The sequence below is a fragment of the Oreochromis aureus genome, linkage group 10 (genome assembly GCF_013358895.1).
Source record: "Oreochromis aureus strain Israel breed Guangdong linkage group 10, ZZ_aureus, whole genome shotgun sequence".
NCBI classification, from domain to species: Eukaryota; Metazoa; Chordata; class Actinopteri; order Cichliformes; family Cichlidae; genus Oreochromis; species Oreochromis aureus.
In genome coordinates, this window is record NC_052951.1 from 1,417,801 (window position 1) to 1,436,475 (window position 18,675).

Consider the following 18,675-nt stretch of genomic DNA (forward strand, 5'->3'; position numbering starts at 1 on the left):
CTGATCCTTCATTTGATCCTTGATCTGTTAACCTCACATCTGTGTGCTTGTCGTGCTAGACCGCAGTGCAACATTTCATACTGCTGACAACAATATTTATTACACAGGTTAGACTATGCGGTAGGAATGAAATGTATTGCACTGCAGTGGTTTGAATCAGATCTAATAGACTGCAATTTGTTCACGTGAATGGGGACTCTTCTTCACACACAAAAGGTTAATTATGGAGTTCCACAGGGTTCCATACAAGGACCAATTCTATATACATTATATATTTTTATATAAGGTAGTATCATTCGAAAAAATAGCACACATTTTCGTTGCTATGCAGATGATGCTATGCAGCTCTCAGTGAAGCCAGATGACACACATAAAGACGGACCATATTTCTCCCATATTGGCTTCTCTTCATTGGTTCCTTGTTAATTCCAGAATCAAATTTAAAATTCCTCCCACTATATACAAGGTCTTAATCAGGTGAATAATCAGGTCCCATCTTATCTTAAAGACCTCATAGTACCATATGAACCCAATACAAGACTTTGATCTTAGACTGCTGCTTTACTAGTAATTTCTAAGATATTTTAAAGTAGAACGGGAGGCAGAGCCTTCAGTTTCCTTCAGTTCTATGGAACCAGTTCTCAGTTTGGTTTTGGGAGACAGACACGCTGTATACAATTGCTACCATTTAATTTAAGTGTTTTAAAATCATTATTTCAATATAAGTGCATCAAAGTCAGCATTAGGTCAGAGAAGGGAATGCTGATTTTGGAGGCAGTTAAGTTTTTGCATTTAAAGTCTAAACTGTGGACATTCACTTTTTAACCTTTTGTGAAATAGTAAAAGGTAATAATCTGAGTGTTCTTCTTTACTAGTGCAAATTGATCTTGCAGGTTATTCTAGCACTTTACTTATAACATTCCCTTGAGGCCTACTACTATCGAGGCCTCTAAAATCAACCCAGAAATTACAAGTGCCACGATCAATAGGTGAGCTACCTTAACAAGTGGGACTGATAGGATTTGACCTGCAAGGTTGCTCAGATTTTTGCATATTTAATCAGTGTTGGTACTGGGTGAATCCCTTCACCCACACCGGCTCCATTCGAACTGTGCATTCCCTACTGGGGAAGACCCACAGGATCCGAGATTAGGACCTTTGTTTTAAAATCAGAGAGCCAAACCAAACTTCCTGTATGGGGGTCTAGGCCAGGGGTGGGCAATCTCAGTCCACGAGGGCCGGTGTCCCTGCAGGTTTTAGATGTGTCCTCGAACCAACACAGCTGATTTAAATGGCTAAATTAGCTCCTCAACATGTCCTGAAGTTCTCCAGAGGCCTGGTAACGAACTAATCATGTGATTCAGGTGTGTTGACCCAAGGTGAGATCTAAAACCTGCAGGGACACCGGCCCTCATGGACTGAGATTGCCCACCCCTGGTCTAGGCCCTACAGTTTCTTGACCTAAAACGTCTTTACAAACATGATTATGCCTCAGACATAAGTCCTCTTTCACTAAAGATCATCATCTGTCTAAGGAATGACTGGCACGCCCGGACACATTTTTTAAATAACAGGGGAAATGAAATAAGAGTAACCATCTTTGTCAGGCCTTTAGTCAGGCTCATATTAAATTTATCAAGTCAGAGTCTTACAAACACACATGGATCTTTCTACTGCTGCAGCTCGACTAAGAGGAAGTGGCAGGAAAACAAAGAATCTTCTTATTACTAATGGAGCCGCTCTGCCAAGCAGGATGCAGCATTCAAGGTCTGTGTGCTGAGATGCTGCACCTGTGGTTCAGCAGCAGAAGCCTCCACAGTCATGAAGGGTGAACTCTGCAGAAGCTCAGCTCCTACAAATTCTGTCTGTCTCTTGCTCTCACACACTATATCCATCTCAGCTGCCATTAGGCAAGAATATATATATCTCAATTTGCCCTAAGTTCATTAAAAACCCCATTACTATTACTCGAAAGAGATCACATTTTCCTATAGACCCTATTAATTTATGTTCTCTGTAAAGGGTCACAAATCACAAAAAACATTCAAGTGAAAAACACTTCTTACTGTTATGATGCACTGGACACTCCTTCACTCACCATGTGTTGATATACCACTAGTTTGTTTTTTTTCCCAGTATTTGTTCATTTTAAGTATGAATGTGCATAAATGTTCGATAGAAAGTGCTCGTGTGAATGAGGCAATTTGTGTAAAGTGGTTTGAGTTCTCAGAGTAGACGAGCGCTATATAAGAACCAGTCACTGTTCCTGTCCAAACACATTAATATAGCTCTGCAGCATCACTGTTTCCAAAGTGGAGGAGAGACAGCAAGGCGCACTGACACAGTGAACGAACTGTAACATTAATGGCAGTTCAAAATGGGACAACATTAAGGAAGACAGAGAAGCCGCACAAGTGTGGAAATGTGTACTTTATTTGGGGGGGGTGAATAATCTGAGTGACAATGCGCAAAATAAGCAAAGCTAATGGAGTCAGGTCATGTTTAAGCAATCTTTCATACCTGCAACCACCCATCCTGTGACTGGCAGCATGAGCACTGATCAACAGCTACTCTCCTATGTCTCTACCCCACACCCACACCCACTCACCTGCCCCCACACAGACACACCTCTGATGTAAGAGTAAATGCAAGCATCAAAAGCATAAATGAGTATTCAGTGCAATACTGTCCTGATGACTAAATGCAGTCCTCTCACTGACGTGAATAATGATCAAACACCAGATTCATAGAAACTGAGCCCAGTCGTTTGCTGGTACTAGTGAATTATTACGTTAACAGTGTGACTCACTGAGCCACCGACAACCAGAATACAAAGACTATTTAGTGCCCTAACATCAAAAATGACATCTCTTTATATTAAACTTCTTTTTTAAAAAATAATCTCAATCACACAAAATCCAATTCTACAATCAAGAATAATTATAAACCTGAAGACGCTCCCTAACAGGAGGTCAGAGAGTAGTTACATTTGCTTTTTGTTTCTAATGCAATTCTGTCTGTGGTAATTATAAATAAATACAAACAATACACAAGGAATGTCAATTGCAAACAATATATCAAAACAGGAGTTTGCTTGTTTTGCTAATATGAGGATGCTTAAAGAGGTTAATCATAAATGATCAGTGAAAGAAACGACTCTCCCAGCCTCACCTGGACAGGAGGAGCTAAAAAGACAAATCAAACAGCAGGAGGCGTGGTCACAAAGCTGTGTGATTTCCCCCGGCAGATAAAACAGTGATATCAAAAAGCTTCCTATGGATGTTGTGTTTCTCTTAATCAAAGACATAGTCAGGAAATGTCCCGTTCGCATGGTTTGAAATGGCAGCAAGCACGCTTTCTCTCCTTTTATGACTTGGATATAATCAGATAGGCACAACATCCTCTGTGAAATGGCCAGAGCCGCTCCAAGTCGCTGTGATCTTATTCAAGAAGTCTTTTTTTGAGCCGTTCGTTCTCAGAGAGGCGAGTTCATTGGAAGCAAACAGGAAGTTTGCCTGAATAATCGACTTTGCTGTGAATCGTCCTCAGATGTGAAAGGCGCCTCCTCTGGCTGGTTACATGAACTGCATCTGGAAGAACATTAAACACAAATAGAGCAGAATTTAAGAAAAACACCATCCAAACACAGCTAAGTGCAGAAGGATTCACCTGCTTTTACTGGTGAAGAGGAACACTGTGGAAAGATTAACATGTAGGGTCTGCTACATGTTAGGTCCTGACTGTAGGAGTGGTTTTTACACCTGTTCCTACCTGGACACAGGATTTAAGAAGATTTATGTTCAGATGGTGTAATGGAACAAAAAACTTATATATATGTGTGTGTAAGCCATGCATTATAATAACTTAAGAATTTATAATTTATAATAACTTAACTTAAGAATTGGATGAAAATAAAGCCATACAGCATGCTCAGTCTCAGTCACTCTCACTAAAGTGTGATTCTGTCTGAGAAACATTAGTTGGAACTAAAAGGAGGCGACAAACACAAATAACGCATACGCATCACAAAATTAACTGAAGACTTTTTTCCCCTTTTATATGTTATTAACTGTCTGCAAGATTAGTAACACAAACTGTTGTGTATTGACATTGCATCCAAATTAAAAAAAAAAAAAAAAAAAATTGTATTACAAACCAAATTTGCAGCTAAAGTACAAAAAAACTTGACTCCAGAGCACGTAGCATGTGTTCCTGTTGGTCATTTGTGCTTCCATCATGGTTTAAAGAAGACTTGGCAAACTAGTCCAGCCAAGTATGAAGTAGTGACTGCTGACTACAACAACCCGCTCTGCTTAATCGACTTCTTGAACTTTGAGATAACAATTATAGTAGAAAATTGTGGACACTGATGCAGACAGAGTCATATACTGTAGAAGTAGATATCAGTTACCTGAGCACCAGGACTGGGCCCAAAGGGGTTAGGTGACCTCATCACAGGCTGAGTATACATCATAGTAGGCTGTGTGATCATCATGGATCCCATTCGGGGAGGCTGAAGGGGAAAAAATAAATGAAGTATTAATTTACATAGCATTTATTAATTCATCCAGTCATCATGTAAATTAATCCCTCTCCAAAAACGACTCAGATAAACAAAGCCAGCTGTCCTCACATTTTCACTTACTCACAACAGATTTCTTCGCTTCTCACATCAGACTCCACAGTCATTACTGCTCACTATGAAATGGGTCCCTGCCTTAAAGGGTGCGATCGAGAAAGTGAAGTTCTCATCTGCACACAGTCCTAGCAGACTTACCATTGCATATGCCATCATGCCCGTTGGTGTGGCTGCAGGGAAAGCCACAGCAGATGGTGCCTGCAGTAAGACACAAAGAGATGATTATTTCTCTGTAATAAGGACATTAGCTAGCAGTGAAGTCCTAGTCCAGCACACAGCCCATACAGTCGCTCTGTCATTTCATACTGACCTGTCTCAGATATATTACTGATGAAGCTGCCAAATATTTAAGGTAATTTAGGAATAATAGGTTATTACAAATCCATGCTGCGCTGCCTGCAGCACATTAAGCAGAACACAGCTGAGCACAGTGCATGAACTCACCAGGCTGAGCTGCTATTTTCATTCTATTGAACAGTATGTTACGCTTTATTAACATTTCCATTAAAGAAACTAAAATGTTGAGTGATTTTCTGTATCACCAGAAATACCACATCATGTTTTTAGGTGTGAGCATTTAAACATCCCAGAGACATTTTCCCTGGATTACCAGTATAGTGATGGACATGTATAATAATTACTACTGTTTTGTGACAACTTTTACATGTTTATTTGATTTTTAAGATATATTTCAATAAAATGTAAAGTTAAAATATTTAAGTTAATTATACCCCATTTCTTCAGGTGTTTCTTTTCCTTTTCAAACATGTCATCAAGCTCTGGCCCTATGGACATTTCGGTATTTTTGTTTTGAGGTATGAACAGTGTCTCTAGGACAAACACTGAGACTAGTTAGGAAAAAGAAGAAAAACTAGAATTTGTAATTCCAGGAGAAATTGTAGTGGGATTGTTGCTACCTGCGAACTCGGGACTGTGGAACAAAGTTCTAGATGAGTAGCTTGTTTGTGTGGAGTGGAAACAGGTGTGTGTAATAGTGGCAGAGTAAGATAAATACATCTTAGTTTGAAAGCTGGCGTCCATGGTTTGGTTGAACAGGTCATGACGAGCTAAATCATGAATGAACGTTATGTTTGTAAGATATGAACATGTTCATATCTTACAAACATTAACAACGCTAATCTTTAAATCACTTTCTCCTGCTTTGTTTCATGTAACCCCAACTACACTGTGCAACAGTATTTTCATACATTTCTTTTAATAGCTTCTTTTTAGGTCAAGCTATCAAAGGTGACGTGACTATTCCCAGAAACCTTCTGTATGTCATACACAGGGACCAGTTTGATCCCTCCTGTTGAAACTGGACAGATTAAAGATCAGCCCACACTTTCCAACACGTCTGCACCGTGATGGAGGACCTGTGCAGCAGAACGCTCTGACTGTGAGCCGTCAGACTGGAGGTGCAGGGAGAGTACATCCTGCAGTTTGGGAATTACAGGATCATCTTTCCCGTGTTTTCTGCAGAACGATGTCATTTCTTCTTATAAAGCACCTTTCTACTCTACTTCAGCACTCAGAGCTCTTTCTACGCCCTGTGTGTGTTTATAGTGATTTAAATCTAACATTCACACTCAGATTAACATACCAGGATCACGTCAGATACCAGGATCACGTCAGAGGCGAGTATCTTGCCCAAGGATACTTTGGCATGCAGATGTCTGTGAAGGTTCTCAGTCATCCAGGTCATTGTAGTCTAAGGAGCTCGGAAAGAAAAGCGTCTGGACTTCTTTAATTTCCTTGAAAATGTTTCATCCGAGAAGCTTCTTCAGGTTCTAGGGTCAAATGGTGGAGAGTCCCAGATTTACGCCCTGTGGGAGTGCCCCCCAAAGGGGTCATGGACCCCCTATTGATCCTCTACCTAATCACACGAGCCAAGGTGTGAAAACAGGTGTGGGTCACAATCAGCCAAGGTTTCGGGTGAACCCGCTGTGAAACCTGGCCCCACCCGATCATGTGATTTCCTGAGGTCACATGGCCCAGGGTGTGAGTGGGCGTTAAGGGAAGGGATCTCAACAATGGATTATAGATGGCAGACAGTTGGTGTCATAAGCCCCGCCCTCTGTTCAAAGATGGCCATTCACAGTGGACATAGATGCTTCTTTCACTCCTCTTTCAAACCATCGGTCCTCTCTGTCCAACATGTGAACACTGGTGTCCTCGAAGGAGTGACCTTTGACCTTTAGATGCAGATGTACAGCCGAGTCTTGTCCCGTAGAGGTGGCGCGTCTATGTTGTGCGTTTATTAAGTGGCAGTTTGGTCTCTCCAATGTACAGGTCTGAGCACTCCTCCCTACACTGCACAGCTACACTATGTTGTCAAGTTTGTGTTTGGGATGAACCAGTTTGTGGCTGCGTCTGTCGTACACTGGGATGTACTTCAGACCACAAGGTGGTTGTGCCTGCTCCCATGCAATAATCCGATCTAGACCATCACAATTTAATGAACACAGCTGAGTAGATTTTATTTGCCAACAATTTCACAACAAACGAGCTACCTGGTCAGTCATGCACTGAGTTTACTGGCTCCTTTCTTCAGTTCCGGCGCCCCCCGTGTGCGGCAGCCTGTTACAGCAGCTCTGCTTATTCTGAGTTTCTTTCTTTCTCATCTTTTTTTCTCCTCGTAATTTTTATAACTAACGTATTAGTAATTAGACTCTGCAACCATGTTCTACTGTTTTGTGCTAGTTCTGGTCGTTTTTCTCAGTTTTTTTCTACTTTTTTCACCCGTGTCTGGGGACCCAGAGCAGGGATCCTTTGTTTACAGTAAGGATCAGCTGTTAGCGCTGCGTCCTGCAGCGGTACTGCCGGCGGACAGACCCGACATTCCCAGCGAGCTGAGGAAGAAAAGACGGGGTTGTCGTGCTGGGAAGGAGCGCCGTCGCCCGAGAAGGAGACGTTATCGACCATCTCTTCCTTCTGTAATTATTGGAAACGTAAGATCTTTGCCCAATAAGATGGATGAGCTCACGTCGCTAACCTGGTCACAGAGGGAGTACCGGCAATGTAGCATCATGATGCTAACGGAGTCGTGGCTAACACCGCTAACTCCGGACACGAGCGCGACACTACCGGGATTCCAGCTGCTGCGAGCGGACAGGACGAGAGACAGCGGTAAGAGGAAAGGAGGGGGACTGGCAGTGTTTGTGAATGACAGATGGTGTAACCCTGGGCACATCACTGTGAAAGAACAACTCTGCAGCACAGACATTGAGCTGTTAGCCGTTAGCATGCGTCCGTACTACCTGCCCCGGGAATTCTTGCATGTTATCGCGATAACAGCGTATGTCCCCCCCCTCAGCCAACGCGGATGCAGCATGTGACTCTCTCCACTCTGTGGTCAGCAGACTGCAAACACAATCTCCGAGAGCCCTTCTCATAATATCAGGGGACTTTAATCATGCCTCACTGGACTCCACACTGCCCACCTTCACCCAGTATGTGACCTGCCCAACCAGAGACAATAAAACACTGGACTTACTGTATGCCAATGCAGAAGAGGCATACGGTTCATCACCTCTCCCTCCCCTGGGCAGATCTGATCACAACCTGGTGCACCTTGTCCCTGTGTATGAGCCCTTAGTGCGCAGGGAGCCACCAGCCACCCGCACAGTACAGAGATGGTCGGAGGAGAGCGAGGAGGCTCTTAAGGATTGTTTTGAGTCGACTGTGTGGGAGGTGATCTGTGACGACCACGGAGAGGACATCGACAGCCTTACTACATGCATTACTGACTATATTAATTTCTGTGTGGATAACACCGCACCTACCAGGACTGTACGGTGTTTCTCCAACAACAAACCTTGGATTACCCCAGAAATCAAAGCTGTCCTCAAGCAGAAGAGGAGGGCCTTCAAATCCAAAGACAAAGAGGAGTTGAAAAGGGTGCAGAGAGAGTTGAGGGGACTGATAAGGAATGGGAAGGACAGCTACAGGCAGAAGATGGAGAACCAGCTTCAGCAAAATAACATTGGTGAAGTCTGGAGAGGCCTCAGAACCATCTCAGGCCACAAACATCAGAACTCTTTGCCTGGGAGGGATGTGAGGTGGGCAAATGAACTGAATCATTTCTTCAACAGATTTGATTCAGCCATGAGGCAGTCTCCAACATCGGCTGCAGACTCACCCACCCCACTGCTGCTGTTGCACCTCTGACACCTCAGACACTTCACACCTCCTCTATTCACCCTGCTCACCCCTCCCACCCCAACAACAGCATCCAATACACACTCAACACAAGGCTCCAGCCTGTCTCTTCTCAACCACCCAGGTTAGGAGGGAACTGAGGAGGATTAAAGCCAAGAAGGCAGCGGGTCCAGATGGCATCAGCTCGAGGGGTCGTCAGGTCCCGCGCGGACCAACTGTGTGTGGGGTGATGGAGCACCTCTTCAACCTGAGCCTGAGGCTGGGAGAGTCCCACAGCTCTGGAAAACCTCCTGTGTTGTTCCAGTGCCAAAGACTTCACGCCCCAAGGACCTCAACAGCTACAGGCCGGTGGCTCTGACATCCCACCTGATGAAGACCCTGGAGCGGTTGGTCCTGGCTCAGCTTCGCGCCTGGTGAGCTCATCACTGGACCCACTTCAGTTTGCCTACCAGCCTGGCATTGGAGCGGATGATGCCGTCATTCACCTCCTACATCGCTCCCTCGCTCACCTGGAGACCGCTGGGAGCACTGTGAGAATCATGTTCTTTGATTTCTCCAGTGCCTTCAACACTATTCTTCCCTCGGTCCTGAAGGACAAGCTGGAGAACTCAGGAGTGGACCATCACCTCACTACCTGGATACTGGACTACCTCACCGACCGACCACAGTATGTGAGGACTCAGGGCTGTGTGTCGGACAGGGTCGTCTGCATGCATGGGGGCCCCACAGGGAGCGGTTCTGGCCCGTTCCTCTTCACCATCTACACTGCAGACTTCTCCCACAACTCCACCCAGTGCTTCCTGCAGAAGTTCTCTGATGACTCTGCAATAGTCGGCCTCATCACTGATGGGGACGACAAGGAGTACAGAGGACTGACTCAGGACTTTGTGGACTGGTGCCAGCTGAACTACCTCCAGATCAACGCCAGTAAAACCAAGGAGCTGGTGGTAGACTTCCGCAGGCACAAACATCCTCCACTGCAACCACTGAACATCCAAGGTATGGACATTGAGGCTGTGGACAGCTACAGGTACCTTGGTGTTCATCTGAACAGCAAACTGGACTGGACTCATAACTCAGACGCCCTCTACAGGAAAGGGCAGAGCAGGCTGTACCTGCTGCGGAGACTCAGGTCGTTTGGAGTGGAGGCCCACTCCTGAAGACCTTCTATGACTCTGTGGTGGCCTCAGCCATCTTTTATGGTGTGGTCTGCTGGGCGGCAACATCTCCGCCGGGGACAGGAAGAGACTGAACAGGCTGATCCGAAGGGCCAGCTCTGTTCTAGGATGCCCTCTGGACCCAGTGGAGGTGGTGAGTGACAGGAGAATGGTGGCTAAGCTGTCATCCCTGTTGGACAACATCTCCCACCCCATGCATGAGACTCTGACAGCACTGAGCAGCTCCTTCAGTGGCTGCGGCACCCACGGTGTGGGACGGAGAGACTTCGCAGGTCTTTCCTCCCCACTGCTGTCAGACTCCACAATAAAGACTTCAACCGATCTAACACACACGTGCAATAATAAGTGCAATACTCTTTTTCTGACAAAGTTGTATTTTTACTCAGTTCTATATAGCATTTGCATTCTATTTTTATCCTATTGTATATTTTATTCTATTTATTCTACTGTATATAGTATTTTATTTTATTCTATTCTGTACAGTTATGTACAGTATTTTATTCTTATTGTATTCTAATTTTGCTATATAACTTTTGCACTGTCCACTTCCTGCTGTGACAAAACAAATTTCCCACATGTGGGACTAATAAAGGTTATCTTATCTTATCTTATCTTATCTTAACATCAGTCAGTAAATAGCAAGTTGTTACTCTCCAGCACATTCATCCATTTCCTTTCTTATGGCTAATTTCTACTGTAACCTCTTTACTTATAACAAAGCCATTCAAATATGTCTGATGCTGGTTGAGCAGGAAGCCACAGCAGCCTTACCATGGTTGCAGGGTTCCAGATGGTGGAAGGAGCTGTGTTGGGTAGCCAGTTAGTTCCACCAGTCAGCTTCTTCTCGTCCGACTGATTCCAGTGAAGATCACTATAGAGATAAAGGAAACGCTAATCAAATTTATCATGCTTTACCAGGGACATTAAGTTCAATACGACTTAAGTGCACTTACTTCTTTGCTCTGCCGTTCCCAATTCCTAGATCTGAAGAAAACAGAAGTCAAATAATGAATGTGTATCATGAAACCACTTTATTCATATATTTATTTTTTAAATAATTTTTATGGGGAAAAAGCTGATGTTATATTCTTCAAACAAACCTTTATAACTACATACTGCCTCAGATTCAACCCAGAGATAAAGTTATCTGGTCTAAACTGACATCTTTTTAGGTATACTACTATTACTATTACAATTACTATTGCTGCTACCAATAATAATAATGACACAAAAACTCTGTCAAAGTAAAAGCATTTGTTTTTCCTCACTGACAATTTGACAAGTTCAGAAAACACCCAGAGACAAACGTGTCCAACCTGAAAATTTGGACTTATGGAAAAGTCTCGCAGGAGCTGAGTTACGATCAATTAAGACTGTAAATGTGAGCTTGAGCTGGGAACAGTACGGAAGAACAAGTAGAGGAAACACAGCTAATGTTATCGACAATGTTTAAAAACAACAACAACAAACAAACAGCAAAGAGTGGTTCATTTCTGACGAGGACATGTGAGTTGTTATTATTCATCCAGCATCATTCAGAATGAGTCACAATGGTAGGATAACTTATATTAGAAAAAACATTTTTCAATGTTTTCACATGAGCACTCTTTATCTGGGTTGAATACATTGATCTTGTACAGCAATGTGTGTAATTTAACTCATATTCTGAATTCTTGGGGGGAAAAACAAGCAGACATAAAAGAAGAAAAACTTACTCCCAACAAGATTGGCAAGTGACGAATCCAGATCATCAGAAACCAACTTGGGGTGGGGCTGCTGGCTGTTTAAAGTCATGCTCTGATGTGGCGAGGATGCCACTGTAGGTTTTAGGATGCCACCTAAAACATCTCAATCACATTGGGGCGGGAAAAAGGGAAAGGAAGGTAAGGGAGGGGTGACAGGTTGGGGGGCCAAGAACAGGTAACGATGACATAGTAAAGCAAAAAGACACGAGGTGTATGTACCCACACAAACACAGAAACAGAAAGAGAGAGGGGGTGTTGAGTCAGGATGAGGCAAGAAGCAGGGATCTTAAAAAAATGATCAAGGCAGTGGTAGAATAATGTGTGTTGATCCAACTCACCCAGACATGCATACGCCATGCAAACCCCAAAGAAGCCCAGGACGGGGAAAAAGGGAGGATGGGGGTGATGGTGGGAGGTTGTGAGATTGTGAACACAACGAGGATGTACAACATGTGAAAACGATTCAATGCATTTACAAACATTATTCTTGACAAATTAATGATGATAAACTGGTACAGCTGCTATATAGTAATGAGGCTTAGTGTGAAGTAGTTATTAACCTCAATCAAATGTCTGTCGCAGTGTCAGTAACAGTATTTATAAAAATTAACATTCATCTCAGTGGCACACATCATTCAATGCAATACTGAGACCGGTGTTTCTCATTAGTTACAATAATGACACTACACCACTGGTTAAAATGTAAACTCGTCATTTTTGATACAGAAACAAACATCACACACACAGAAACACACTTTTCACACCTGCGCATGCTAAAAGTAAACATGTTTACAAGACGACAGCAGCACATGACACAAAAGTAGACATTTGTGTCATGTGTCACATATTTTACCAAGTCCTGTATATGAAGTTGTCTTACTCTATTGTAATGAGCACAGTGAACTAATTTCATGGTTATAAATGTGATTCACCCATTAAAGAAACCTGAAATTGATGTCTTGTTTAAACTGACACAGCTCGATCTCATTTTTCTAAGCAGCGAAAGAATATTTCCACCAAAAACTTGATCACTTACTAATTCTATAACATTACCCACTACTGAGATTTTAGGACAATCTTAATCGCAAAGATCAGCTTCATTTTCCACAGAATACCCAGCAGGTAAGATAAGTACTGAAGACATCACCGATTTGTTAAATAAATATATTTCTAAAGGCACTACTGACATGAAATTCTCAGCAGATGTTGGTAACAACCCGACAGCTTCAAGATACATCCTGTAAAGAAGCTCGTCACAGGTATTGCTCAGGTGGTTTTCCACAAAAACAGGTTTCAAATCCTGATGGTTCCTATGAACTCTGAACTTCAGTTCTTCCCATAGAATTTGAATTGGATTTAGATCAGGTGATTGGCTAAGCCATTCTAGCAGTGAAGTGCTCTAATAGGGTGATATGGTACTACAAGGTCATTAAGATAAGATGGGGCCTGATTATTTAAGACCTTGTATGTGAGGAGCAGGATTTTGAATTCTGGATTTAACAGGAAGCCAATGAAGGGAAGCCAAAACAGGAGAAATCTGCTCTCTCTTTCTAGTCCCTGTCAGGACTCTTGCTGCAGCATTTTGGATCAGCTGAAGGCTTTTCAGTGAGTTTTTAGGACATCCTGATAATAAAGAATTACAGTAGTCCAGCCTGGAAGTAATAAATGCATGAACTAGTTTTTCAGCGTCACTCTGAGACAGGATATTTCTAATTTTAGAGATGTTGCACAAATGGAAGAAAGCAGTCTTACATATTTGTTTAATATGTGCATTGAAGGACATGTCCTGGTCAAAAATGACTCCAAGGTTCCTCACAGTGTTACTGGAGGCCAAGGTAATGCCATCCAGAGTAAGAATCTGCTTAGATACCATATTTCTAAGATTTTCAGGGCCGAGTACAATAACCTCAGTTTGATCTGAATTAAGAAGCAGAAAGTTAGCGGCCATCCAGGTCTTTATGTCTTTAAGACATTCCTGCAGTTTAACTAATTGGTGTGTGTTACCTGGCTTCATGGACAGATAGAGCTGCGTGTCATCTGCATAGCAGTGAAAATTTATGGCCATAAGAAGATCATTTGTAACCTTCACTAAAGCTGTTTCTGTGCTGTGATGAGCTCTGAAACCTGACTGAAACTCTTCAAATAAGCCATTCCTCTGCAGATGATCTGTTAGCTGTTTGACAACTACTCTTTCAAGGATGTTTGATATGAAAGGAAGGTTGGAGATTGGCCTATAATTAGCTAAGACAGCTGGGTCTAGAGATGCTTTTAAGTAAAGGTTTAACTACAGCCAGCTTGAAGGCCTGTGGTACATAGCCGATTATTAGAGATAGGTTGATCATATTTAAGATTGAAGCATTAATTAATGGCAGGACTTCTTTGAGCAGTTTTGTAGGAATGGGGTCTAAAAGACACGTTGATGGTTTGGAGGAAGTAATTATTGAAGTTAACTCAGAAAGATCAACTGGAGAAAAAGAGTCTAAATGAATATCAATGGTAGTGAAAGTAGCTGTAGATAATGTTACATCTGTGAGATGATTATGGGTAATTTTTTCTCTAATGGTTGGTTTAATGGGGGGAATTACCTCAACAAACATTTGACCCACAGCATGTATTTAATTTGCATGAATGTAATTTCTTTATTGCTGCTTAGCAATGATGGTGACTCTGAAAATGGAGCCAAAAACTGCACTACTGTATAGTTCTGTGTAAATAATCATTCTGTACATACAATAATTTTTAATCCTACAACTGTTTATAACTTGCATAGTTCACATTTCTGTATAACTGTATATCTCATATTTCTGTATAGTTTTTTATTTCATATTTATATCCTGTTCATAGCCTGTACATACTTATAGTTATAGAATATTCATAACATACTTCATACCGTGTACATTATAACATACCATAATAGACCCATTTCTGTAATATACTTACATATCTATATTATTGCTAATATATATTGTAATATATCTATATCACTAAAGCACTTCTGGATGGATGCAAACTGCATTTCGTTGCCCTGTACCTGTGCATGTGCAATGACAATAAAGTTGAATTCTATTCTATTCTATTCTATTCTATTCTATTCTATTCTATTCTAAAAAGAAACCAATGACAATTGATAAGAAAATCAATAAGGATAAATCAATAAGGGATATTGAAAATGGACTCGGAATCGCTAAATCCCATTCCTAATTATGGCATCCAAAGAGTTTAATTTTGGTCTCATCTGACAAGACACTCTCCCAGTATTTCACAGACTTGTCTAAACGTTGTTCAGAAAACTTTAAATGCTTTAAAATTTAAATGCATTTCAGCATATTTTTTCTTCAGCAATGGAGTCTTGTGTGGTAAACGTGCATTTAGGCCATGGTGGTTCTATAACTCTTCACAACTGGTCCTTGGCTCTTGAACAACTCTTCTGATAATTCTTTTCATTCTGTCTGAAATCCTGGTCGTGGCCAGTTTATGGTGAAATTATGTTCTTTCTACAGTGCTCACTGGATGCTTCAGTAGTTTAGAAATTCCTCTGTAACCGATGCCATTACTATATTTTGCAACAGTAAGGTTGCAAAGATCTTGAGAGCTCCCTGGTTTTCCCATCGAGGGGTATCTATGTGTGACACCTTGGCACAAAGAGACCTTTTTATACACCATCAGTTGGGACTGAGCTGATATGAGTTGATATGAATTTGCACTAAGTGGCAGGATTGCTTTCTAATTACTGATAGAGTTCAGCTGGTGCATGGAAGTCACCTGACTTTATCTGTGTAGGTTCTCAGTCAGGTCACAACACAGAAGAGCCACCATGACAAGACTCTGCACCTAAACGATAAAGGTTTCACTGTGATAGACCATCTTTACGATACGATACTCTTAGGGTGAGGCAAGGTCTCACAATGGTTTCACGAGAAACCTCTGCTAATAATGACTCACATCTTGGGTCTATGTGTCTATATGATGAGGCACATGATCAACAGTGGGTCAATCCCAATTCCCACTAGGGTTTAATTACTGTGGACTCTGCACCATGTGATTTAAAAACTGAAGAAGCTTCTTGGATGAGAGGTGAAATGTTTTCAAGAATCTTAAAATAGCCCAGTTGCATTTTTCCAAAGCTTCTTAGTCAGTTCTCATTATTACCCATGACTTCATTTTTGGAAAGCTATGGTTTGATTTGTTTGCATGTGTGGATTGGTTGGTTTGTTGTGACATCTAGTGAAAATTTCATGTCACTAGCAGCTTTAAAAATATCATATCTTAGAAAATTGGTGAGGTGTTCAATACTTATTTATCCGCTGTATACGACAAGGAAAATCTAAGTATTTCTGTGGTTGACTAGTACATCAACTACATCATCGTTATTTATCTATCTTCTTAATGTGTGCCCACCAAATTTAGATGACAGTGGTAACAATACAAAACTTACCTGTGGAATCCAAGTTGTTGGCATTAGTGTTGTTGCCAAAAACAGAGTCAAAGTCTGCATTGATAAAGTGCAGGTTCTGTGGTTGCTGAGGAGCTGGGGAGGCTGTAAACCCTGCTGAGAAAAAAAACTAAATTCTATCAGAATTCAAATATTAATGATGCAGTTCCTACTGGTGACCATCAATATATACATGCACAACTGTCTGCTGCATTTCACACTGAGAATTTAAAAGTACTAATACATTAATGTACATGCGCTTCTTTTGAACCATATGTTAATATCCACGTTTGGGCTTACAGGGGATTCTAACCCTGCTCTGTCACATGTGCTCTGAATCAGTTTTTCCACACTTCATTATACTTGCTGTTACTGTGCTATTTATAGTATTTCACTTGATTGGATCCAGCCCATCACAGGCTAGATTAAAGCCTGACAGCAGAGCCCAGGGGAGGAGAAGCAGTCTAGTTCCATCTCACATTACTTTAATTACAACACACTGAAATGTTAGTGCAGAGTTTTTGTCCAGTAATGCAAAATCACATTGCCCACCCAAACTTTACATTTCTTTAAATTTCTTATATTGTGCAATTACCTAAACAGGATGAATGAATGAGTTGTAACACTTTGAACAGGCTTAGGCTACGTCCACACGTACCCGGGTATTTTTGAAAATGCAGATTTTTCTATGCATTTGCACCTTTCGTCCACACGTTAAAGGCGTTTTCGGTCACTGAAAACGGAGATTTCTAAAAACGCCTGCCAGGGTGGATATTTTCAAAAACTCCGTTTTTGCATTTACGTGTGGACAAGGAAAACGGAGAAAACGCAGCGTCAAAGGTGTGCGCCTTTTTTGACGTCACACTGTGCGCCACGTTATTGTTTCGGTGAAATGAATTTCTACAATACTGTTACTGTTAATTTTACTCTCTGCAGTGTTTAAATGCTTACATATACACACACAGTTACTGTCCCTCCACACATACGACTCGGTTCTGCTTCTATGCCCCATCTTTGTTTACTATTTCAGACCGAGGCTTCTAGATCTCTGATTGGCCAACATTTCTACACGGTTAGGAATATATCGCCACCTGTTGCTTTGGCATGTTCCTAGCAGCGTTTCCCTTCATTTCTGCGTTTACGTGTGGACGGGATTATTTTTTAAAACGAAAATGGAAAATCTCCGTTTTCAAAAATACCCGTGTACGTGTGGACGTAGCCTTAGGGTGCTTACCTGTGAACAGACCAGCTACAGCAGGCTCAGAGTGGAACAGAGCAGTGGTGTTGGAAGGGCACGGCCCACCGAAAGAGTCTGACTCACAGCAGCAACAGCACACATGCAATAAGAGAAGATGATGAAGATATGAGATCAGGAAAAACACATCAATGAAAGAACAGTGAGAGCACCAAGCAGCTGCAGGAGTGGAACAAGCCACTTCAGGCCTCTCCTACAGCAGCGGTGCCCAACCCCCGGGCCACGGACCGGTACCGGTCCATGAGTCGTTTGGTACCAGGCCGTGCGAGTTGAGGCTTGGGTGTGAAATTCATGTTTTTTAATTGATAGTTTGACCTCTAAATATAAATAAGATCATCATAAATAACTTCACATGTTCAAAAAGGAGTAGGATGCATCACGTTAAGCCCCAAGGAGCTTGGGGTCAATACCACTAACAGTTGACTCTGTGATACTTGTTTCACAGGTGGTATCCTATCACGCTACCACAGTGGAGTTCATTCAGATCCTGAGAGCGACCTGTTCTTTCACAAATGTTTGTAGAAGCAGTCTGGATGCCCAGGTGCTTGATTTTATAAACCTGTGGCCATGGAAGTGATTGGAACACCTGAATTAATATATTTGGATGGGTGCTTTTGGTAATATAGTGTAGCTAGCCCTGTTAGTTCATGGTGTGACCCTGCCTCTTCCCTATGGCAGCTGGGATAGGCTCCCCTGCAAACCTGATAAAGATAAGCCGAAGAGAATGGCTGGATGAATACTGTAGCTGTCTCCTGCACACAGGCAACAGGCAGCTCCCTCACAGACACACAGGAGAACAAATTACAAACACAAGTGTTGTAAACGCAAATTTATATAAATTATTCCTGTCTAGGGAATTCCAGTCATGTTCTTGTGAGCTGTGCAACTCGCTATGACGCAACAGACAAATGCATCTCAAAACATCTGAAAAGAAATACAACTTAAAAAATCATTTCTTCTTAGTCCTGTGTTGTAATAATCTTGCATGTGTCCACTAATGTTACCATCATTCCTATTCCATTTACAATCATCAGGAAAACACCACAGTGTGATCCACATCCTCCTCGCTGTTTCACTTCAGCAGCATTGGTAATGTCGACATCCTGATTCATGCTTTTGTTGAGCAACTGTAACCCATATGCCCCCAAAAGTTGATTCTGTTCATCTGGACGTAGCATTTTCAGCATTTTCAATGGGAGAAACGGAAAAATGCTGTGACTGCAGCCATTCCCAACTTTCTGTGAATGGTACTCATTGATCAGAGG

At 42.0% G+C, this 18,675-nt stretch overlaps 1 protein-coding gene across 5 annotated transcripts in view; it reads right to left on the reverse strand.

Moving 5' to 3' along the window:
• Positions 1–2,412: 2,412 nt before the first annotated feature.
• LOC116312908 (phosphatidylinositol-binding clathrin assembly protein-like) overlaps positions 2,413–18,675 on the reverse strand; it is a 46,583-nt gene continuing 30,320 nt past the window's right edge. The window contains exons 14-21 of one of the 5 annotated variants that reach the window (XM_039618266.1): positions 17,390–17,467; positions 16,159–16,269; positions 11,694–11,795; positions 10,932–10,962; positions 10,750–10,849; positions 4,778–4,837; positions 4,412–4,513; positions 2,413–3,590 (exon numbers count right to left, since the gene is read on the reverse strand). In XM_039618266.1, the coding sequence (XP_039474200.1) occupies positions 3,576–3,590; positions 4,412–4,513; positions 4,778–4,837; positions 10,750–10,849; positions 10,932–10,962; positions 11,694–11,795; positions 16,159–16,269; positions 17,390–17,467 (599 nt within the window). In that variant the 3' untranslated portion in view covers positions 2,413–3,575. Of the gene's footprint in view, positions 3,591–4,411; positions 4,514–4,777; positions 4,838–10,749; positions 10,850–10,931; positions 10,963–11,693; positions 12,009–16,158; positions 16,273–17,389; positions 17,468–18,675 lie in introns of those variants that run through there. The other 4 variants (XM_039618264.1, XM_039618265.1, XM_039618263.1 and 1 more) reach the window with 4 other exon arrangements.